Source organism: Peromyscus eremicus, chromosome 1, assembly GCF_949786415.1.
Source record: "Peromyscus eremicus chromosome 1, PerEre_H2_v1, whole genome shotgun sequence".
NCBI lineage: Eukaryota > Metazoa > Chordata > Mammalia > Rodentia > Cricetidae > Peromyscus > Peromyscus eremicus.
This window is the reverse complement of record NC_081416.1, coordinates 45,530,659-45,554,378: the sequence shown is the minus strand read 5'-3', so window position 1 is coordinate 45,554,378 and position 23,720 is coordinate 45,530,659. Positions and strand designations below refer to the sequence as shown.

Here is a 23,720-nt window from a genome sequence, read left to right as displayed (position 1 = left end):
TAAAAATTCCAGTAGCTAAGAAGACAGTGATTTTAAGGTAAAATCATGACCAGAGTTTTTAGACTTTTTTTTTTAATTTACTGCTTCAAATTAGGAAATTGTAGCTCTGTTCAGTAAGTCGGCAAAGCAGTTTTAAATTGTTAAGTATTCTACTGTCTGATGAGCTTTCTAATCCTTCAGGTACATTGATGTTTTAGGAATGTCTGTGGTGCCTTCTGTCATTGACATTATACAACTTACGTGTGTGTGTGTGTGTATGTGTGTGTGTGTATGTGTGTGTGTGTGTGTGTGTTGGGGGAGAGGCCAGCAACCCTGGCTACACAGAAAAACAAGCCTGTGCCTGAGCACTGTGACTTCAAGATCCGGTAGTCACAACTACGTGTTTATTTGTAAAAATCCTCAGTTAAAGCCACTAAATCTTCCCCTAGAAGAATGCAGACAGAGAAATCTGCCAAGATTTAAAATCACTTTTAATTTAAAGGAAAAACTGAGTGACTTTACACAGTTACTTCAGAACTACAAGGTCTGACGAGAGACAGTAGGTCTAACACAGCAAGGAAACGAAAAAGCCTCGGAGCAAGGGAGAACTTGAGTTCTAGTCTTGGCCTCACCAAAAACTCTTGTGAGTTTGGGAGCAAAATCTGCTCTGACCTCTGCTGGCTGCACATGGGTTTGCTGTGAACAGATTAGATCTAGACACACTGAGCCTTTCCGGCGAGCTCCACTCCTCGGTGCTTGAGTGGGAGCGGAAACCTCGGTTCCGATCAATAGGCAGACCCTCTCAGTCTGGCAGTTGCATTTATTTAGCAAATATTTACTGAGTATCTGTACTTCCTGCCCGTGTAGGAATGAGCTCTTTAGTGGTTAGAAACCCTGAGGGACTCATCTGCATCTCCTGAGATCTTCTTTCCTTTTCATTGTAAATTTGAATGCTTTGGTCATTTTTATCAGGAGCCTTAGCTGTACCCTCACCCAGAGACCTCTTTACCATATTCTGATTTATGAGCTGCTTGACAGTCAGCTCCACACAGAAATACCTGTTAGTCAAACTGATTGACTTAGAAGTGATGCAGGGGATTGGATGTAAGTTTTTAGTGAGGCCTGCCCTCCTCCTTTGTGTGTTCTGAGACTTGGAGAAAGTCATTTTGACATGCAGTCCTGAGGAAGACATTTCCACTGTCTTTAGTGGATGAGTGTGTCTCTCAGCCTGAACACATCTGCAGCCAGCATCTGTCGGGACACTGATTCCTCCTTTCTATTAATGTGTATATTCCCTTGGCAGGGCACACTTTCTGATAGAGTGAATAGAATTTTACCTAGGTGATTTGATTGTTGGTTGGTTGGTTGGAGGGTTTCTTTTGAAGATCCTGTTTCTTGCTTCACTGCCTAGTTGTCTTGGCAACAGCTATCAACTTGAAATTACAGGAAGTAAAAGGTCTTGTTTATTACCAAGAAGGAAAAGCAGTTGTCTCAGATAGGGTCTACTGCTTGTGTCCACAGGGGGGCAGCATAGCTTTGCCGGCTGCCTCAGCTCAACCAGCCCCCAAATGCCCTCCACCCCCATCATAAATTTTTGCCTGTCCCAGCTAACCACTTGCTCAGGTCTTTTCTTCACTGCGTTTTCTGAAACAAATTCAGCTACCTTAAAAGACTGCATGTATGTTGCTTACATGTTCATTTTAGTAGTTACCTGCCAGACACATGTTGAGTTTTCATACAGGATCACTTGAAAGCCACACAACCCACCTATCTTAATTACTTTTTTTTAAATAGATTGTTTTTCATACAATATATTCTGAAATCGGTTTCCCCTCCCACAACTCCTCCCAGATCCTCCTCTTCTACCTAATTCCACACCCTTTCTCTCTGTCTCATTAAAAAACAAACAGGTGGGGGTTGGGGATTTAGCTCAGTATAGAGTGCTTGCCTAGCAAGCACAAGGCCTTGGGTTTGGTCCTCAGCTCCTGAAAAAAAAAAAAAAAAGGTATCAGTAGTAATAACAATATAAAAACAAATCAGAATAATACAAAACAAACAAATAGAAAAAAAGAGCCGGTAAAAAAAAGCACATGAAACCCAGATGCAGAGAGATGCATATTTGTGCACACAGAAATCCCATAAAAACACCAACACCAAAACCATGACATATAAGCAAAAGGCTGTAAGGGTTAAAAGAGCCCACACAAAGCATTAGGGGACAGAGAACCTACAAAACACTGTGGAGTTCATTTTGTGTTGGCCTTCTCCTACTGGGCATGGGGCCTACCTTTAAAGTGTGATTTGTATACCCAGTAACACCCCATCAGAGAAAACTAATTTTCCCTTTGCCAGTGGTTATCAATTAAAGGTAGCTTCTGGGTTAGAGTGGGCTTGTATCTACTTCTCCATCTCCAAGTTGGGACCTCATCTGACTTAGATGTGTGCAGGCCCTGTACATGCTACCACAGCCCCTGTGAGCTTGTATGTGCATCAATCCTGCTCTGCCTAGAAGGCCTTGTTTCCTTGGTGTCCTCCATCCCCTCTTGCTTGTACAGTCTCTCTACCTCCTCTTCTACACAGTTCCCTGACCCCTGGGGGAGAGATTTGATGACGGCATCCCATTCAGGACTGAGTGTTACAAGGTCTCTCACTTTTTGCACATTGTCCAGTTGTGGGTCTCTGTATTTCTTCCCATCTACCGCAGAGGAAGCTTCTCCGATAATGGCTGAGCACTGATCTATGAATATAACAGAATGTCATTACTTTTCTATTGCTGTGACCAAAAAACATGACCAAGATAACCTATAGAAGGAAGGATTTATTTTGCTTACGATTCCAGAGAGTTAAGAGTTCTTCATGGTGGGGAGGTGTGGCAGCAAGCTGCAAACTTGTTGGCTAGCACAGAATCTGGGTGCTCACATCTGATCTACAAGTGTGTTGGGGAAGCACTGGGAATGTTCGTGAATTTTAAAATCTCAAAGCCACCCCCAGTGATATGGCTCCTCTAACAAAGCTACCTCTTATCCTTCCCAAGCAGTTCCATCAACTGGGGCCTGAGTATTCAAATACATGCACCTACAGGGCCATTTGCATCTAAACCACCACACCACCTAGGGCACTTTCTACTCTGTTGACATTATTGGCAGGGAAAATAGAAAACTAGCACATGTCATGGGCCGCACCACATAGAGAACTAGGGAAGTCTTCCAGAATTAAGTGTTAGCAGAAGTTTGGGGAAAGTCAGCTGTTACTGACCCCCGTGCTGGCTGATACTTGAGATACCTCTGGCTCCTTCAGTCACCTTTGATCACTAGGCCAGACCCCATTACCTGTACATGGGAGTTGCTCATAAAGCCATTAAAGGATTGTGCTAACCAAGAAGAACTTGCAAAGCCAGAGCTCCGTGAGGGTTCGACTCAGGCCACTGCTGAGTCACTCCCAGGACTGCTGAGTCACTCACTGTGCAGGTGAGAGCTGCAGCCCCTCCTCTGCCATGCTGTCACACCTCTGCAGTTATTGAGATAGATGTCCCTTTTTACCTTCTGAAAATGTGCATTCACTCAACAAAAAAACACTGTTCACTCCACCACAAGGTTGGTGTTTGGGTGTTGGGAGATAGAAGTTAGAGAACTGACTTGCACTCGTAGAAACTGCCTTGAGGTTAATGGGCGGTCACAGTTGAGATTTCAGAGGAAGGGTGAATTGTTTTTCCAGTTTGCTGACTAGGAAGGCATCAAGGAAGATAGAGATAAAGACAGTAAAGGAAATTACATTCTCAGGTAGAATAAGGCTGATGGGGTCAGTTTTTGTATGGCCTCTTGGAAATGACCGTGACTTACTCACAGTTTCTTTATCTAAAGAGGAACATGAAAATGACCACTGACAACAGGAGTTGTATTAGAATCCAGAACCCTCTTTACACTTCCTTTTTTCTTATTAGGACTTCTAGTTCCCAGTTAAGTAAAGCTGCATTGGCAAGTTAGTTTGGTTTGTTGGTTTTTATATTTTATAAAGGGTTAGGTATCCAGTCCATATTTTAGATAGTCTTAAAATAAATACAAGAGTCAGTATAACTGAGGTTGTTGGGGATCTTTTAAAAGGTATGGAAAAGAAAGAATTGCCAGATTTATTTTTATTCTTGTTCTGCTAGGAATTGAAGCCAGAGCCTTGTAGTCAGCCTTTGTTTGCTTTTGTGGTGTGGCCTTGCTACATAGCCTAGATTGACCTTGAACACACAGTTTAAGCCTCAGCCTTCTAAGTGCAAGGATTAGAGTTACATAGCACCATGCCTGACTTAGTCAGATCAATGGGTCTTGCTAAATAAGTCTTTCAATGCCGAAGACTGCATTCAGTATCTGTGGAGAACAAAATGAAATAGAGTACAATACAGTGTGTGGCGTATCTCACAGCCGAGTATCGTTTCTGTGAAACTGCTTTCTCTGTGTGCTGGTATGCTTTTGTCTGTCTGGGCTGCTGTGGAGACTATCTTATAATGTAATCAGTAGTTTGGAAAACACTGTTTTAGAGAATAGCCAATGTATATATGTTTACTTTGTATGCAGTACAGTCAGAGCAACAGCTGTTGGCCTGGAAGACCTGTCCCAGTGACAAGAGAAAAATATTAGCATTTGTCACAACTGTTATCTAAGTACATTCAGCCTTCCATAACCAAGGTTCTTTATCCACATTCACCCAGCACAGATGGAAAATATTTAATAATAAAAAGGGGTCCTCACATACAGGCCTATTCTTACTGCTATTCCTTCAATGACAATTCACATAGCATTTATATTGTATTAACTGATACATTTGCTCCAGGGGATATTTAAGATATGTGGATGTACAGGTTAGAGGAAAATTACTTTATATACATTATATATAATATATATATAGTATATATCAATAACCATTTTATATAGTTTCAAGCATCCACAGATCTTCAAACCTTCCTGGAAGACCCTAAACAATGAAAAAAAGAGAATGATAAGGATCTCCTACATGTTTAAAGCCTGTTTCTTCAGAAGTGCTCCATTACTCAGGACGGGAGTTTGTAGCCCGGAATCCCCGGTGAAATGCCCCATCCTTCATTAGCCCACTCCTGTTATCCTCTGTGGCTGTTTTAATGGGAAGCAGTTTATGCCTGACATTTACTGTAGACCATACTTTAGGAAAAGGCTCTCCAAAGGCCTTCCCTTAAAAGCTAACTGGAGGATTGAACATTACAATTGCTCTCTCCGTTTTCCAGAACAGTGTTGAATCTATTGGCACATCCAGGGTCATTTTAGGAAGGCCTGAGCCATTGACTGTGCTTCCCTTGCCTGGGATTTAGATAGTCAGCCCCTTGAAATGACAGCTTTAGAAAAAGATGCCACTTCAGTTGCGATGATGTGCAAGTTTAAGTGAAAAAGTGAGTATTAATGTATTCCATTTAAAAAAGTAGCTGAAGATACTGACTCTTACTAGTGTGTCTGTCACCAGATAGTCTTTCATCTATGAGGAAGTGGGATAAGACTCTTAACCAGGAAACTAGACAGAGACAGAAAAGATTTGCCTGCCTAACAACCAAGCTCTCATAAGCATCTCTCACTACACTTTGTGGTCCTGCTCCATCAAGCTTGAGGCATGTTCACTAGCATTGCACATTTTGTGCCTTGTTCTTGTACAGGCTCGGGCACTTGACTTGACAAGGGCGGCAAGGGAATGAAATAAAGACAGACACAGGCACACAGAAAATCTAGAATCGGGTGATCTGGACTCTTGACTGGAAGAACCACAGCCCCCAGAAGCTCAGCATGTTCATTATATACAGTTGAACAAGAAGGCAGGGTTATTCTATACAGATGAACAAGGAGGCAGGTTTAGCTAATCTAGGTAGGAGCAGGTTGGGCAGGGGGTAGTCTTCCAGCCTTAAACACCTGGGGAAGAAAGCTATGGTGGTCACTTTGTGCACACACTATCAGCATACCCACTTGGACCAAAGGAAGGCTTTAGCACCACTCTGAGCAGCCTGGGGAAGGCTTTGCCATTCTTAGAGAGCTGAGACCATGCCTCTGTCAACACATGTTCATACAGGACTTCCCTTGCTCCCTACATTTCAAATGGTAACATTTTCCTAATTCCTTGAGGGCTGATATTGTCACTATGGCTAAGTAGGGGGAAGAAAATAACAGTGACTTTGAAACCATGTGATTTCAAACCTAAGGTTCCACCCTCCAAGCTATCAACCTGAGCCCTTACCTTTCCTGTGTTGAGTTCCTAATTCTCAGATCCTGTATTGACTTCCTTTTTGATGTAATGTTTTTATTTTGGTCTCTGTCATATCCTCCTGAAGTTTTCTGAGTAAAGGTCCAAAGGACCTTTGAAAGCATTGAAATCTCACCCATGTAACTGTACATATTCTGCCCTCAAGTATAATTGGCATTTTGGTTAGGTATAGCATTTTCAGATATGAAACATGATGGAAGTATTATTGTCCTGTTAGCCAGTGTTCCCTGTTGGGATCCACAGTTCTTCTGCTCACTGTGTTGCTTGTTTTCTGTAGAAGGTTTTGTAATGTTAAATGTTGAACCTGATCATTCTGACACTTAAAGGATGATCTTCTGTGGCACAGACCTTCTCCCACCACTGCCACTCCCCCAAATGCACGTGCACCTGGGAAATACTTGGGCACAAATCAGAGAGGGGCTGGGGCCAGCTAGCTCAGTGGTAGTTTGTGCCAAGGCCCTGGCTACAATCAGTATCACAGTGCATGTGCAAACACACACACACACACACACACACACACACACACACACACACACACTCTCCAGCTTTCAGGGTAACTTCAGGTAAATAGAGATTTAATTATAAGGCATTTTCATTTACTATTTCTTTGGAACTTTATATTTTTTTCTTTATCCTATAACCCTATTATAGAAATACTATAGTTTTATGTCTGTACTTGTAATATTCTTCCACCCATTTATATTGTGTGGATACCTTAACAGTTACTTCATCCCATGGCCGTTGGAAGTGCTGGTACCCAGAAAGGCCAGAAGAGGTGTTGAGTCTCCTGGAGCTAGAGTTATAGGCGGCTGTGAGTTGCCAGACATGCATTATGGGAACCAAAGCCCCAGACCTCTGCAAAGACAGCAAGTGCTCTTAAATGCTGAGCTATTTCCCCAACCCTAGCTCCAGAGATTTTAAATCTCAGAGGCTCTTTAGTGACTGGAAACCATGCACTTACTGGCTCCCTGTAGTGGCACTTAATATAATCAGAGATTGTGCATTGTTTTTTTTGGTGTCAAGAGAGAGAGAGAGAGAGAGAGAGAGAGAGAGAGAGAGAGAGAGAGAGAGAGAGAAATAGACTTTGATATAGTTGTTTGATTGTGTGACTGAATTAGAATGCCAGAAAATTGTAAAGGAAGTGGTCTCTGAGTTCTAGGACTGCACAAATGCACGAAAGAAAGTCACGTATTTTTCCAGCTGCTTCTTTTGTGTCCTGCTCTCCTTTGTCTCTTCTTGACCTATCTGTCCCTCCCAAGCCCTCCCTCTCCCCTCCTCCCCTGCTTTTCTCCTGCAGTACACTGGTGTACCACACTTCACAGGGGCCCCATCTGTGACCTCATCTCTGCCTGAAGCCTTAGATGTTGAGGGAATAGGCAAATGTCTTCTGTCTCTTTGCCTCTCTACACATCCTGGGCGGCAGAATGTGCTGCACGTATACAAAGCTGTCATAGTATGAAAACTTTCTGGAGCCGTCTTCAGGCCTGCAGGCACACCTAATTTGATCTCAAATAATTGCTTGCCGAGATTTGCAAAGACTAGGGAAATCAGTGAGGAAACAATATATGATATGTGCAGCTGGGTTTGGGGTCCTGTCCTTTCTTACCCTCTTGTCTGATTTGGGTAGCAGAATGGGAGGTGGCTAAGGAACTAATTATTTCTTGTCCTAACTTCTTCACTGATGTAATGTATTTGTTGTCTTCTTGGTTTTGTCTGGGTTGGGATTTGAGCATTTTCTGAGATTTTGAAGCTACCCACTTTAACATGTGGAGGATTTCAAAAGCATCCTCTCTCTGCCTGGGCAAAGTAGTAAGAGGCCTAGGTGACATTGCAGGTCTTAGCAGTCAAATGTGCTACCATGTCAGGACCTCTTGGTGAGGCCACTTGTTTACTTTAAATATCTGGCTCAAAAGGAGCCAGTGAAATCTTTCCATTCTCTAGACTTGCACATTTACACATATACACAGAATCCCAAATGCAGGCACACTCTGCCTGTCTGACCTTGTTCATTTAGATGGCCTTGTTGTTCTTTTCTAATGGAAAATGTGGGAAACATAATCACATCCATCTGTCTGCTTCTGGCATCAGGAGCTGACACTGTGGACCACTTACCCTCATGATTTCCAGATAGCAGGGCATCACTCTGGGCCACTTACCTTCATGGCAGGTAGTGCAGGGCATCACTCTGGGCCACTTACCTTCATTGCAGGTAGTGCAGGGCATCACTCTGGACCACTTACCTTCATTGCAGGTAGTGCAGGGCATCACTCTGGACCACTTACCTTCGTGACAGGTAGTGCAGGGCATCACTGTATCCTAGAAAGCTTCATTAGGTTCTCTGGGCTCTGTCCTACCTCCAGCAGTAGACCCCAGCTGTAACCCACAGATGACTGTCAGCCCTCAGAATGAGGGGATCTGATTTTCTACATATCTTGTGTCCTCGGCATCCAGTTTTGTATTTACAAGCACTATTCTACTTATGTGAGCTATGTAATTCTGTATGCTTTATCAAGCTACTAAAATGGGCAAAATAGGAGGGAGGCAGTTAGGTGACTTAGGCCACCGCCTTGAGCTGACTGGGGCAGCAAGGGATAAAGGAAAGACAAACACCAGACAGAAAAGATGGGATCCCGGAATCTCAGGTGGAGAAGCTGCAGGACCTAGAAGCTCCGTTTGTGACACAGTTAACTGGGTGGTGGAGTTACTGCATGCAGCAGAACAGGGAGGCTGGTTTAGCTCATCTTCATAGGAGCAGTCTGGGGCTGCAAACATCTAGCAGAAAGCTACAGTGGACATTTTCTACACACACTGTCAGTGTTATCACTCAGAACCAAGGAAGGCTTTGCCATCCCTCTGAGTGTCACCTGGTCAATGCTTTGCCGTTGCTGTAGGGGTGAGGCACTGGGGTCCCTCGTGTGGCCATGCCCATGTCAACACACATTCATTCAGGAGTGTACTCTCTTCCTACAGATTTGTATCAGGTAAAAGAGTTAAGGATCTTGTTGTCCACTTATTGAGTGTGTGTGTGTGTGTGTGTGTGTTTTGTTTAAAAACAAGTCTGGGGGCCGGGCGGTGGTGGCGCACGCCTTTAATCCCAGCACTCGGGAGGCAGAGCCAGGTGGATCTCCGTGAGTTCGAGGCCAGCCTGGGCTACCGAGTGAGTTCCAGGAAAGGCGCAAAGCTACACAGAGAAACCCTGTCTCGAAAAACAAAACAAAAAAAACAAAAAAAACAAAAAAAAAAAAAACAAGTCTGGGGCTGGAAAGATGGTTCAGCCATTAAAGGCCAAGCTCACAATCAAAAATACACAAATAGTTCTGTGAGAAAGAGCATGGGTGTATTAGTGACAGAAGAATGAGATGAAAAGGGTATTAGCAGAGGTGTTCAAACCTTAGTTTGAAGCTGACTGTACAGAGAGAAGTACCAACTTGTTGAAGAGGAATAGGAAAATACAGCCTTTGTCTGTAAAGTGGGCTGACATTAGACACAGTCCTGTTAGGCCTTTCAGTAAATATTCATGCAGACTTGGACCAGACTCCAGCCTGCAGAAAACCAGCTTCTAAGTGGGGTCTAGGGTCCAGTGAACATGCCCTGGCCTCTCCCTGGGCGAGAAGGATGTTTGCACCCAAGCCAAAAGGAAGGCTTTTTGGTGTACTGCACCTAAGTGGTCCCCGCACCTCCAGGGTTGGAGATGGGCAGGATGTAATCACAGAGGTTGCTTTTGGATCCTTAGAGAGTGGCGTGCTCTTCCCAGACCCACCATGTTTGCACCATCCTTGCCCGCAGTACACAATGCAAATAAGGAGGAAATGTGTCCAGTACCCAAAACAGAGGATTTTCTTATTTAATGCACAAGTTCCTGAACTCAGAGCTCTGGGAAATGGTTCACTGGGAACACAGCCCCTTCAGATTTCCGAGTTTGTGTTTCTCTCACTCCACTTTTGTTCTCAGTGGTCCTTCATTCTGTCGAGCGTCAGTGCAAAACTCCCTTCGCTCTTGAGCCTTCTCTGACTCACACCTATCACGCCTTCCTTCCTATATGACCCCATCTCCCATGTGGACCGTGAGTCCTACGGTGGGATAGCCATCTTCTGCAGTTCCAGGCAGGGACTGTTCACTGGCACAACAGTGCCAGGTAGGAGAGGGAGTAAGGCCCAGAGGCCCAGAGAAGCATGGTGTGGGGAAGGGCACTTGACCTGGGCCTGACCAATTAGGAGTTGGGTCAAGAACGCGCAGTCACATCTGCGTGCTGGCAGTGACATGGGATCTCTTTATGGAGAAGAGCATTTGTGGAGGGGCTCAGATTGATAGGTATGTGCATCAGGCTGTCAAGCTGTGAATGCCAGGCTGGGACGGTGCTTTAGCCTGTAGCTAGCATTAGCTAGTTGTGTGTTAGGAGACTGTGTTACAAAGCAGTGCACTTAGAGGTGGTGAGGGGTGAGAACTCTCCTTGTGACTTTGAGCACTGCTCTGCCTGACAGCCATGGGTAGGAGATTTCTGGCCACACTATCCTGCTGCAATTATGGACATGGAGCTGGAGGCTTGGCCTCCATCAGGTCCAGAGCTAGGAGTAAACGCCTCCAGCTCAGTACTACAACATGGGCTGGGAAAGCCTTCACCGAGTCTAGATACCTGCAGTCAAGCACATGCCCTTTCTCTGTGACCCCAAAAGGAAGAAAGACCAGGTAGACCCCACCCTCATAGGCCCCTTCCATCTCCAGCTTTCAAAGCTACATGGCTAGGTTCAGAAGTAGTAGTTGAGTAACAAGCAATAAAAGGTTCCTTGGGGCTAGGTGGAGGTCAGTTCATCCAGTTAATGCAGAATACTGTGTCTGGCATAATGAAACCTGTACTGGGTCCTCTTTGATCCTCTTGGACATTTTCTAATAAAAACCTAAGAAAAGAGGGCTGTGAGATTATGCCACCCCGCAGGCTGCTTTGTCTTCAGAGTGAACAGAAACTCAATTATTTTCATCATTGGCCATACACATCTCATTCATTGCTTTTCTCTGTTTTTCTCTTTGAACCTTCTGCCCTTACAAACTACAAAAAGCAAGAGCTGCGTGCCTCCTGGGACATGCTGTTCCCCTCCAAGGTTGGGTTTCGGAGCAGAGTTAATTATTCCTCATGCTCTGCACCTGTGGTTATTCCTCATGCTCACTCCCTTGTGAGTGAGGCTTGTGAACATGGAAGGCAGTGCACTTAGGATTTAGCTCTGCTCCAATACAGAGCACATCCTGGGGATGGGGTGTATAGGGATTTTCCTTGAGGAGTAAAGTTCTGAAATAAGCCTCTTACCTCTTGGGAAAGAGGGAAAGAATAGAGCTAGCACTGTTAGAATGTTACTGTAGGACACACTCAGTGACAGTGTATTACAGCTCTAAAGGTCAGCCACTAGTGCTCCTCCCAGTGTTCAAGGCCAAGTCCATCACAAATGGCACCCCTTGCTGGAGCGTCAGCAGGATGGGTTCTTGAGCAGGCTCTGCTGGCAGTGTAGCCTAAGAGCAGAAGACCTGAGTAGAATTACAGCTCTAAGGGACCCAGTGCTGGGCTGAGGAGAGCTTGTCCTGACAGTCCTCCTAGAGGCTTGGTATGGAACTCTCTCCACAGATTGCACTGGAACCTGGGGGCTCAGTTCACACACCTTGTGTTCCCTAGGTCAGAGTCTAGCTGCTCGCCTCGAAGGGATGTAGAGCTGGAAAGACCCAGTCTGGGCTGTTGTTCCCTAGGAGCCCAGCAGCCCCTTCTGGAAGGACAGAAGTGAGACTTTCTAACAAATGGGCTTAACCATACTCAAAAAAGGCTTTACCCACCCTTTCTTTAGACAGTGTTCCTTTCAAAGTCACAGAATGGCTTGTTAGAACTTCTCCACAGGTAGTCTCTCACCTAGGGATACTGGGCCCTCCTCAACCCACAGTAGAGTCTCTTCTCTGGCCTTTCAGTTCTTGGGGCCACTTTTCTCCAGTCTCAAAAACTTCAGTCTATAAAATCTGAAGCTTCAGTAAAGTCCTCATATCTCATAGAATATAAACTCTGGGTATTAAAATTTAAGCAAGGCACATTGGCACATGCTTACAATCTTAGCACTCAGGAAGCTGAAGTAGGAAGATCCTAAGTTTGAGGCCAACCTGTACTTCATATTAAGACTGTCTCAATAGATAAATAAATAAAAAGATTTACCACTGGCTGTGTTAACCAGTAAAAGGCATGTAGACAATAAAATATGTTTAATGGCATGTGGGTCAATTTTGTGAAAGAGAAAAGTGTGCGTTGAAACGAAAACTTGTTAGAGCTGTAAAGTAATGCTTCATCGATGTTTACCTAAAATTACTTGATTTGGCTGGGTATGGTGGGACATTCCTTTAATCCTAGCACCAAGGAGGTAGAGGCAGATGGATCTCTGTGAGTTTGAGGCCAGCCTGGTCTACTTAAGTTCCAAACCAACCAGGGCTACATAATAGGCACTTTCTCAAAAAAAAAAGAAAGAAAAACTTAAATAAATTAATCATTTAAATCATTAAATTATTAGGGGGGCTGATGAGATGGCTCAGAAGATAAAGGGTGCTTGTCACCAAGCTTTTCCACCACACAGTGTAAAGAGAGAGTTGTCCTCTGACCTCTACACATGTGCTGTGCCATGGCATGTGAACACACTCACACACACGACACACACAATACTGTAAGAGCAGCAGCTGGTTGAGAAAGAAGCTGTGGGGCTCTGTGCTGTTTTGCTGATGAATATGAGGGGGTGACTTGACTCAGGGGTGCCCTCCATTAGCATCTTTGTGTATGCAAATATGCTGGCTTAATTTCTTGAGAAACCATTAGGGTTTCTGTCGCCAAACTAACCTTGAAAGTGTTGCCCCGGGGAAGCACATTTATAAGTGCCAAAAAAGAAATACCATATTTTTTGCCAGGCAGAGTGATGCACACCTTTAAATCCAACACTAGGGAAGCAGAAACCGGTAGATCTATGTAAGTTCAAGGCCAGTACAGTCTACATAGTTCAGGCCAACCAGGGCTACACAGTGAAACTATGTCTTCAAAACAAATAAACAAAAGCTAGATTCTTGTTGTTTTCTACATAGTTGTGCATATGAAGAAAGGTGGAGAAAGGACACCAAAGAACAGTGGTGATCCCAGGTATTGCTGACTGTGTATATGTGCATGTCCATCATGGTGGTGGCACTCCAGATGTGCTTAGGGGCAATTAAGTAACTTTGAATGCTTAAAGCATTGTGAAGCTTCAAATAAATATAATTTAGAAAATACAAAGTGAAGCCTGGCATGTGTGCTTAACTCATATCTTAAGTATTTGGTTATGAATGAATATTTTTGGTAGAATTTATTGCAATATGTCAGATACAGCCTTGTCATCTAGATCCTGATTACTTTCTTTTCAAGCCTAAGAAGTTATTTCAGCATATTTTTATTATTATTCTCTTCTGCTTGCTGACCTGAGAGTTGGCATAATGAAAACAGTCAGTGTGTGCCATGAATCATTTGCATATAAATCCATACAAGTTCAGCTCAGGCTTTAAAAATCAGAAGCACACAGAAGATGGGCTGACTTAAGACATCAGCCAGCTGACCAGTTGTATCATCAGTAATTCACTCCTTCTTTTTCTGATTTCCTTTTTCCACAGAACCGAATGGAGGAGAGCAAAGCACTCTTTAGAACAATTATCACATATCCTTGGTTCCAGAACTCCTCTGTTATTCTGTTCTTAAACAAGAAAGATCTTCTAGAGGAAAAAATTATGTATTCCCACCTAGTCGACTACTTCCCAGAATATGATGGTAAGTGGGCACCTTGTGCCAGCCTCACAGCTGAGAAAGACTGGTGCTGTTAACACTAGTGGCTGGAGGCAGCATGGTACAGTGCCTGGAGCCACAGGGTCCATGATGGCAGGCATGCTAGAGAACAAGTTACTGTTCCCTGACGTGTAATGACATAAAACATTTTATTCCTAATGTTAAAAGTTATGGGGAAAACAACAAGTTCTCGGTTATTTCAAAATAACCAGCTCGGAGAATAAATAATTCAGTAGCCTTTTCTATTAGCCACTATCATTTCCAGTTTCCTTCTCTTTTATTTTGCCACCCACCCCTGCCTCTCTCTGGTAAGGAGCTCACTTCTGAAGTTCCTATACTGTATTATACTGTTGTTAACCATGACCAAGAAACTTAGAGAAGGTAGAGTCAGTCCATCATGATGGGCAAGCATGGCAGCAAGCTTCAGGCATGATGGCCTGAGGGGGGAAGCTGAGAGCACATCTCTAAAACACATGCCCAAGCAGAAAGATTCAGATGTGAAGCAAGACTTAATGCTCAGAGCCCGCCCCCACTGATTTCCTACAGCGAGCCACACCTCCTAAGACCAAGTGTTGAAATATCCCAGTCTATGAAGGACATTCACATTCAAACTACTACATATACTGAAGTTAATCCTAGTCTAGGCCCTTCCTATTTCTAGGATTCTATTTAGAGTCACTTGATTTTCCTGGTCCTTCAAGCCATAGCTATGAGATCTGCTTTATAGGCTAATAGAAAACAAATGTGTGACATTAGCGTGGTCCTTGAATGTCCAGGCAGCATTTTCTTAGGGAGAACTTCACTAGCAAAAGTCCTAAGATTGATGTCCAAGTAAGGTATTTGACTAAACTGATCGCCATGGCCAAGAAAGGGAAGTCCCACCATCCTTAGTGATTATTTAAGCACACTTGCTGTAGCACTCAGGGTCTGCAGCACTCACTTGCATTTGACTTTGCACTGTTTTCATCATTACAAAGTAGATCTCCCAGGTATACTGTATTGTTCTCAATGACAGGACATCAACCCTCTGAGGAAAATTGGTTGACTAATTGTATCCACTTCCAGCCTCCCAGCAGTCCCAAGCAGGGCCCCAAAATGACATCATCAAGCTCTCTAAGAGAGGTGACTCCTTGGAGATTAAAGATCCCTTGGGCTTCATAGCTTTCTCTGAAGGTGTAGGTGCCTTTGCTCTGTATGCATTAGGTGCAGTGCTGGCCTGAGGAAGGGAAATGTGGCATGCTCAACAGCTGAAGTTTGCATCTCCAATGCATGTGTATGATTGGCTGCACAGCCAGCCGTTTAGAGACAGGGACTTTTTTTTGTTCATATCTCTCCAAGTACATTTTCCTGTTTGCCTGGCTATTTTAAAAGAACAAATTCTGTCTTAGCCTAGACAGCATTTTCTCTTTGTTCCTTCTATTTTTCTCACTAACTCAGAAGCAAATGGTAAGTGCCTGAGATTGCCTCAGTGTTCTTAAGGAAGCTGTGGAAGGAAATGACTATATATGGTGTACCTGCTCCCCCTCGGTGGCTCCTGTAGACCACTCCTGTAAGCACATGGTCTGAGAACAGAGGCAAGAACCACCTGCCTCAGATAGAAACATGAATGCTTGTTTGTACACCCAGAAGGCAGCCTTAATTTCTCTTCCGAGTTGGTGAGTCAGTGAACAGTGGAGAGAGAACGGCTACACCATTTACAGCAGTGGCTCTGTGACCCCTGTGTTCCTGCTTGGATACAGACAGACAGCAGTGCGCAGCCTCAGAGCAGACGCTGCCTGAGCCCAGCTGCTCACCCTCAGCCATGTGCTGGCTGGCTGCACTGCAGTTCCAGGTTTTCTGGAGTGGGTTTTTGCAGGACTGCCACTTCCTGAATCCTCATCACTACAATTTCCTGACAAAAAGAGCTTACTGTAAATGTTTTGGAATTTGAAGATGATTTTAACTGTTGTCTTCTGTAATGGACACATAATGTCTAAAGGAAGTATGGCCACAGCTAAGTTTAAAAGGCAATGGTTTTGTTGTTCTCGAGAAGACAAAGTTGTTTCATGAGATCCAAAGCCCTTGGAAGATGAGCTAAGGCTGGAAAAACTTTTGAGCACACTACAGTGATGTTTTGTTATATGCTTATTTAGATATTATCACAGCTGCACATGTCTTCCTTGTGAGGTCTTAATCAGATGAATGCCATCTCTGTGTTTCTCATCAGGAATTGAAATAACTGTTTCCACATGGACTTGAACTCAGCAGAATCGTTCCTAGAGACTTTGAAATTGTGCACCTGCTGTGATGGCTATACCCATTTCTTTGTAGTCCTGTGTGCTCCAGTAACATAATTTATGCTTAAAACATAGCACACTGCAAATGCACTTCAGTGACCTCGAATCTGTTTCTTATGTTCTATAGAATAAACACACACACAAAAGTTGGAGTCTTTTCCTTCCCTGACAGAATAATAATAATAGTTGGGGAAATGGCAGCCTTCTCACACCCTGCCAGCCTCTTAGTCTCTGTTTTAAGTGTTCAGTGCTGCTGTGGAAGCAGTGAGTTCACAGTACATTGCTAAGGACAGAACGCTATTTCACATATGTAACGCCTAGATACTAGCACACTTTCATTTTTCATGTTGCTAGCCTTAGTCACCCAAACCTCAAAGCACTCTTGTTACTACTTGTACAAATGAGAAGACTACTTCTTAGCTCTTTGCTGCAGCTCCTGGCAGTGTGGGATGTGGGTATGAGCCCAAATCTGTAATAGGGTTATTCTGAAAGTTCTCGAGTTGTCTGCCTGAGACTCGGGATGAAGGTCCTTAGAGTTGGTTAGGCCTTAGAAGTGTTTGCTTACGTAGAAAACGCACATTGTGATCCTGGGAGGTCTTGCCCAGGAGAAAAGAAGTGACACTTCCTTCCCCCTGGTCTAGAACTGACTTGCAACAGTGGAGAGAAACAGGTACACAGTGGCACAGTGCACAGTGTACCTGCTCAGCACCTGATGCTGTTTGGATGTTAGTAATTTAGAAGGTTTAAACTCAAATTTGCCAAAATCTGTTTAAGTGTTAAACTGCTCAATTGATATATGGTGTGATTGATCCTGCACACAGTTAGAAATGGTCTGGAACATGTCACATTGTTAGTTTTTAAATGTGATAAAAAATACCATACAGAACATTTCAATTATAATTTGAATATGTAAGTCATGACATAAATTACATTTAGGAAACTGCAGCTATTTCCAATGCGTCCACCACTCGAGCTAAGCAGTAACACTCCATTGTCTTTCCCGACGCATGCTGTCTCCTTACTTTTCTGTCTCTATAGACTATATGTAAGTCAAGTCACACAGTATTTGTCTGTGTCCAGCATGTTGATTTCAGAATGTGTTTTAAAAATTTATACATGTTACACCATCTATCAGAACTTCCTTAACCACCTTTGGCTTATCCAGTCCAGTTGAGTTACTTCTATTTGCTATTGTGACTGATGGTACTGTACGTTCACCTACGAAATGCCCTCCTTTCAATTCCGCCTACTACATGAATTACTAGGTTATATGGGAATCACTAAACTGTTTTCCATAGTGGCCGTACCATTTTGCCTGCCTACCAGTAGTAGAGTTGCAGACTTCACCTGTTGCCAAAGGTTATTTTATCCCTTTTAAAATGATACCAGGCTAGTAGATGGGAAGACTACTTCATGATTTCACTTGGCATTCCCTAAATGAGTGTCAGAGTTAGGCATCCTGTGTGCTCATTGGTTATTTGTTACCTTATTTTGCAAGAATGTTCAAGTATTTTGTCCAGTTTTAATTAGGTTGTTTAATTTTTTGTTGATATATATGAGATCTTTATATATTCTAAGTGCTAAATCCTTATCAGGTATATGAATTACATATATTTTTCATTTGATAATGGACTTTGATAACAATTTTTTTTTTTAATTTAGACAAGGTCCAGTTTATTTTTTCTTTTACTGCTTCTGTGTTTGGGTTGTATCTAAGAATCAACTACAAAATTATTATGCAAGTGTGCTGGTTATTTTTTTGTCAGCTTAAAAAAGGACCCTTACTTTTTGAAAAAAAAGGGGGGGGCATCTTGAAAAAAGGACCCTTACTTGAGAAAAATGCCTCCATCGGATTGGCCTTTAAGCGAGTTCAGAGGACATTTTCTTGATTAATGATTGATATAGGGCCCAGCACACTTGAATGATGCCATCCCCAGGCAGGTAGTCCTGAGTTGTATAGAAAAGCAGGCTGAGCAAGCCATGAGGAATAAGCTAGTAAGAAGCACTACTCCATGGCCTCTGCATCAGCTCCTGCCTCTAGAATCCTGCCTTGAATTCCTACCCAGACCTTTACTCATAATAGACTATAATCTGAAATATACTCTTTCTTCCCCAGATTGCTATGGTCTTGGTGTTTATCCTTGCAATAGGAAGCAAGCAAGGACAAACAATGTTTTGGTTTCATTTCAGTTGCTGTAATAAAATACACTAACAAAAAGCAACTTGGAGAGAAAAAGGGTTGTGTGGCTTACAGGTCCCATGTTACAGTTCATCTTTGAGGAAATCAAAGCAGGAGCTCAAGCAGGTAGTCATGCTGCATCCATAGGCAAGAGCACAGAGAATAATGTAGCCTCACTTGCCGCATTGTTTTCTCTTGTTGTGTAGTTCAGGACCCCATGCCTGGGGAATGGTGCCCCCAACAATGGACTGGGTCTCCATACATCAATTAACAATCCTCTACTGACATCCCCACAGGCTGACCTAATCTAGATAATCCCTCAACTGAGACCCCTTCTCGGGTGATTCTAGACTGTGGCAACTTGACATTTAAAACTAACCATCACAGGTTTCTAATTTTTCTAAACAAAACTATCATGGGCAATGGATGAGGCATAAGAAGTACCTTGTAAGCATAAGAAAGTACAAACCAATGCATATCATCACACAGTGAACTTAATAGAGGTCTGGAATACAGAGTAGTCTTCATAGGGCATACACAATGTGTGCTGATTGAACAGATGAACAGTTGTGGAGTGGGCCACGTAACAAACTTTGCTTCTCCTCTCTTGGCAAACAGGACCCCAGAGAGATGCCCAGGCCGCTCGAGAATTCATCCTGAAGATGTTCGTGGACCTGAACCCTGACAGTGACAAGATTATCTACTCCCACTTCACATGCGCCACAGATACCGAGAACATCCGCTTCGTCTTCGCTGCGGTCAAGGACACCATCCTGCAGCTGAACCTGAAGGAGTACAATCTGGTCTAACCGTGCCTCCCAGAAACCATTCTTCCCTTCCCCGTGGGCTGTTGAAGATAACCAAGAAGGACTGTATTCTGTGGGAAACAATTTGCATAATACTAATTTATTGCCGTCCTGGACTCTGTGAGCGTGTCCACAGAGCTGTAGTAAATATTATGATTTTATTTAAACTATTCGGAGGAAACAGAATGCTGAAGTACAGTCCCAGCACATTTCCTCTCTTGTTTTTAGGCAGACCTTGAGACCGGTGTATTTGAAATTTTCAGTCATTCACTCACAGTATAAAAGCACTCCTGTCACATGTTCTCTCTCTCTCTCTCTCTCTCTCTCCCCCCCCCCATTCCTTTCTTTCTTCCTCCTCCTCTTTTCTATTGACCAAAAACAAAGCCGATGTTCCGAACTTCTTCCTGTTCCATCCTCCCTCTGATTTTACTTTCTCTCATATTATAATGGCCTTTACCCTAGTTCCATTCTTGGTCAAGTTTCTTTCTCGAGTGATGCAGTCAGGACAGTGTCATTCGATTGCAGTCATCTTACATCAGCTTCATTTAATAGTGGTTCTGCTGAAGGCGTGTATGTATTAATTACCACTATGGTTTTAAATGTATCTCTCTGGATGCACATCACATCTAGTATTCCCTTTTCAATACATACATATATATGTATGTATAATAAATATATATATATATATATTGTCTTGTCTCACCTGGACTAGGACAGTGGTGCCCATTGGTGGTTAAGAGTCATATATTTTAGGTGCAGACCTTCAGCCGCAGCTGGATTGTTGAGAGAAATGTATGGAAGTCAGGGTGTGTGGGTACAGGCTGGGAAGGAGTCCATGCTTCTACAATCCATGTGCCATGTCCTTCCTGTCTCTTCCTTGCTCCCTTTTGTTTCACTTTAGGTTTTTCACCCTCTGTAAACCACAGATGCCAAATGATATGCCAACAGACACTACATTCCCCGGCAGCCGCTGCCAGAGCCCTCCTCCAGCTCCTCATTTGGTTTGTTTTTAGCTTTCCTTCCCTCTTGCCCCACTTTGTGTTTGGGCCATAATTTTAAAATAATTTTTGCTATGTATATATGTTGCCAAAGCCAGATTTTTATAAGACAAAATAAATTAAGAATTTCAAGAGTATCAAAATGTAAGCATTAAGACCGCACAGTGAGAGGACAGCGTGCTATGAACCAGAAACACACATTGCCAAACAGTTGCTAACTCTGAACTGCTTCTCATGGTCCGTTCTTTTCTTTGTCCTTAAGGTCGGTGCCAGTGTCCAGATGAGCAGTGCAGAAACTACTCCTTGTGGTTTGTCATGAGATCTGTTCATATCTCCTTACTGGCACCAGTATTATTAGCTCTTTATGTTCTTTCAGTTCAAGTGAGTCTGCCAGGAACACTGGTTGACAGCATTATCCCCTAACCTTTGATTTGGGGGAAAAAGTGAGCTTGTTTTACCATTTCACGATCTTCTTGAACTGGTCGCTTGAACGCAAGGAAGATTTGTTCAAAAGTCACCAGTCAGTGTTCTGTCAAGCATGTATTTATGTAATGATCATACTAGGAGAGATGTTTGCAGTTCTCCATGTGCAATTTGTCAGCAGATGCAAACAGTGCTGAACGCGTGTGAATGAGCCTGTCAAGCAGCCCACGTTGCTGTGTGATTTAAGTAGATTGTGATTGCTCTGAGGCTGCCAGGAAGTTAGACCACAATGCTGGTCTCATTAGTGCTTGGCACTAGTCTAAACTTCCGTTTCAATCACTTTTCTTGAATAACAAAGAGGAGAGAGAGTGAACAGCTTACTGTATGAGCACTGAAATTGCTGACTCGTAATGAAGTGTTCTCATGTTTTACTCTCCTGGCCCCAAACAACACAGCTTACTTTTTTATCCCTTGCTCTAGAAAGCACCTGTAATTTAACAGACTGCCTGTAGGAATAGTGCAATTATGAATGTTCTGATTGTTGTACATACATCTCTCTTGATATTGCAGCATCCATACTGGTAATCATTAATTTTTTTGGCAGATTGAATGTGCTGTATTGATATGTATCTATGTAATTGTATTGTATGTCTTGTGGCTAATTCACATTTTGAATAATGTTATTTTATTTACTTTTTTTAAGGGAGGAGAATGTAAATTTGTCAGTTTATTTCTGACTAGGGATATTTTTTTCCATTTAGAAAAGAAGAAAAAAAAAAAACCCTTACTATCGTACAGAGCGGTACTAGCATCGTGCTGTCTAAAATCATTTGCACATTCCCGAGTAGAGGTGTGCTGACCTAAGACCCAAAGGTAATTTCATAGCAAATACACAACATCCGTCGGAGCTTTTATACAAACACGGAGACCAACTTTGTAGACCTTTTGCCATTTGACCTGGGGTTGGAATATGAGCTTTTATACGATTCATATTCTTATTTGGCAAATGCACAGTTTAGCATTACCTCTCTGGTGGCCTTTATTAGAAAGGCAGTTTTAGAAGCTATTGTTATCCACTAAGGAGATGTTTTATCAGCTAGAGACCACTGCTTGCCTGAAAGGGCAACCTTAAATTTGGTGCAGCAAAAAAACAAAAAACAAAACAAAAAAAAAAAGAAAAAAAGAAAAGACAAAAAAAAAGAAAAAAAGTAACATTTGATGGCCTACGGTGTAGAGTGGACCTCATCACAGGATCGCAAGTGTTAGCAGTCCTAGGGAACCATGCTATTCTATTTAACAGAGCCGTAGTAGATGTAGTTGAGTCCACCTGATCTCAAGCTCAGAGCTGCAGAGCAAAGCAGGGAAAGGTCGCCGCCACATTGTCTTTGGGAATTGGGGATGGAACTTGCTATGCAGAATTGAAGTTTGTGGCTTCACTGCTCATCCTGGGGCGCATGACAGGATCCCTTCTTTTGAGAAAGGAAAACATTGATCACCCTAGCTGCAGTGATGCCTCGTCGCCTAATTGTATCCACACTAGTCAATGAAGCTAAAAACAATTTTTGTTGTTGTTTCTTGTTTGGGGTTTTATTGAAGGGGTGAGGGGCGGGAAGGGCTTCTCAGTTTTGTACAAAAACAAAGTTTACTCTCGCTCTCTGTTCTATTGTGATTGCAAGCGCTTTAAAGCTGTACCACTGACTCCTGTTGTTGATGCTCTAGATAATGAAGGCTTGTGGTGAGTTTGATGGTGACTTGGGCATGTCTTATTCAGAAGCAAACACGGAACACAGAAACCTTTCCTCAGCATACCAAGGCAAGCAGCCATCTCATGAGTCACTCAGCACATCACAGTGTGCCGTTTACAGATGATGTCTCCCCTTTGTGTGTGATGCGGCAGCTCCCACCCACAGAGAATTCCTATTTGTAAATTGGAGGTTTATATTATGCCTTACAGAGCTTAATTAAGAAGTCTGTGCCTCATATCTGAAACAAAGGGAAAAAACACGCCCGTGCAAAAGTCAGTAAGTCCCATAGACTGTTGGATTTTCCTTACTATTTCCTTAGGAAGAGCTCTGTTGAATGTCCTGAGTAGCTGGGAAATTCTTCTTAGGAACTTGCATATGTTGTTTACTGGCAGGAGGCATCCACAGGCGATATTTCAAAAACACCTGGAACGTGGGGGCTTGGGGGTTTTGTTTTTGTTTCATTTAATTTAGATTACATTAGCAGGCCTAATAGTTTTAAAAGGTAATTCAGCCAAAGGGCAATTTACTTTTTGTACTTCAGACTTATATTGATTGTCAAGTTGTACGAATTGTAATTTAAACATTTATACTGCCACATGATTGTAAATTTTAGTTGTCTTAAGTGGGATTTGGTGAAAAGCTGTTTATGCTGGATTTGGGTCAAAATGACTTGATTATTTGCAAAAAAAATAAAAATAATAACGGGAAGAAAGGGCTGCATAATAAGATACTGCAAGACTCAGATCTTGGTTGGAAATTCCTCAGATCCCTTCAGATGAACCCTGATGCCCCTTTGTTTTTAGTTTCTCAGAACGAATGAAGTGAAATATAGCAGAATGTTAACCCATATAAAAATAAAGTGTACCCAAATATTGTAATGTATATTGCTGCGCTTCTTAAAATTAAATAAGGGTTTCAAGCCACTCAAGTGGTAATTAACAGCATCTCAATTGATACAAATAAGGTGTGCTTGGGCGTACATTAATAATTTTATTCCAAAGAGAAATCTTTGGTTAGAAACACATACAAAAATGGAAGCTAATAATGTGTGTTTATCTGTCTTTGCACACTTCCAGCATATGCAGCATTACTAGATGTCCTGGTACTTGTATCTTTGGGATTCCATTTGGGTTCTAGACAATTACGAGAAATAGATGGCTTGGTTGCGTGTGATGTGGCAGAGGTTTGGGGAGCCAGACACCTGCCATTCCACGGATAGCTTGCTGAGCCTCTA

At 42.9% G+C, this 23,720-nt stretch overlaps 1 protein-coding gene across 1 annotated transcript in view; it reads left to right on the top strand.

Annotated features, from left to right (window-relative positions):
- The window catches only part of LOC131908910 (guanine nucleotide-binding protein G(q) subunit alpha), a 243,539-nt gene extending 220,175 nt beyond the window's left edge, over window positions 1–23,364 (top strand). Inside the window, exons 6-7 of the mRNA XM_059260042.1 lie at window positions 13,891–14,044; window positions 19,133–23,364. Of these exons, the coding sequence (XP_059116025.1) occupies window positions 13,891–14,044; window positions 19,133–19,323 (345 nt within the window). The 3' untranslated portion in view covers window positions 19,324–23,364. The remainder of the gene's footprint in view (window positions 1–13,890; window positions 14,045–19,132) is intronic.
- Window positions 23,365–23,720: the final 356 nt, after the last annotated feature.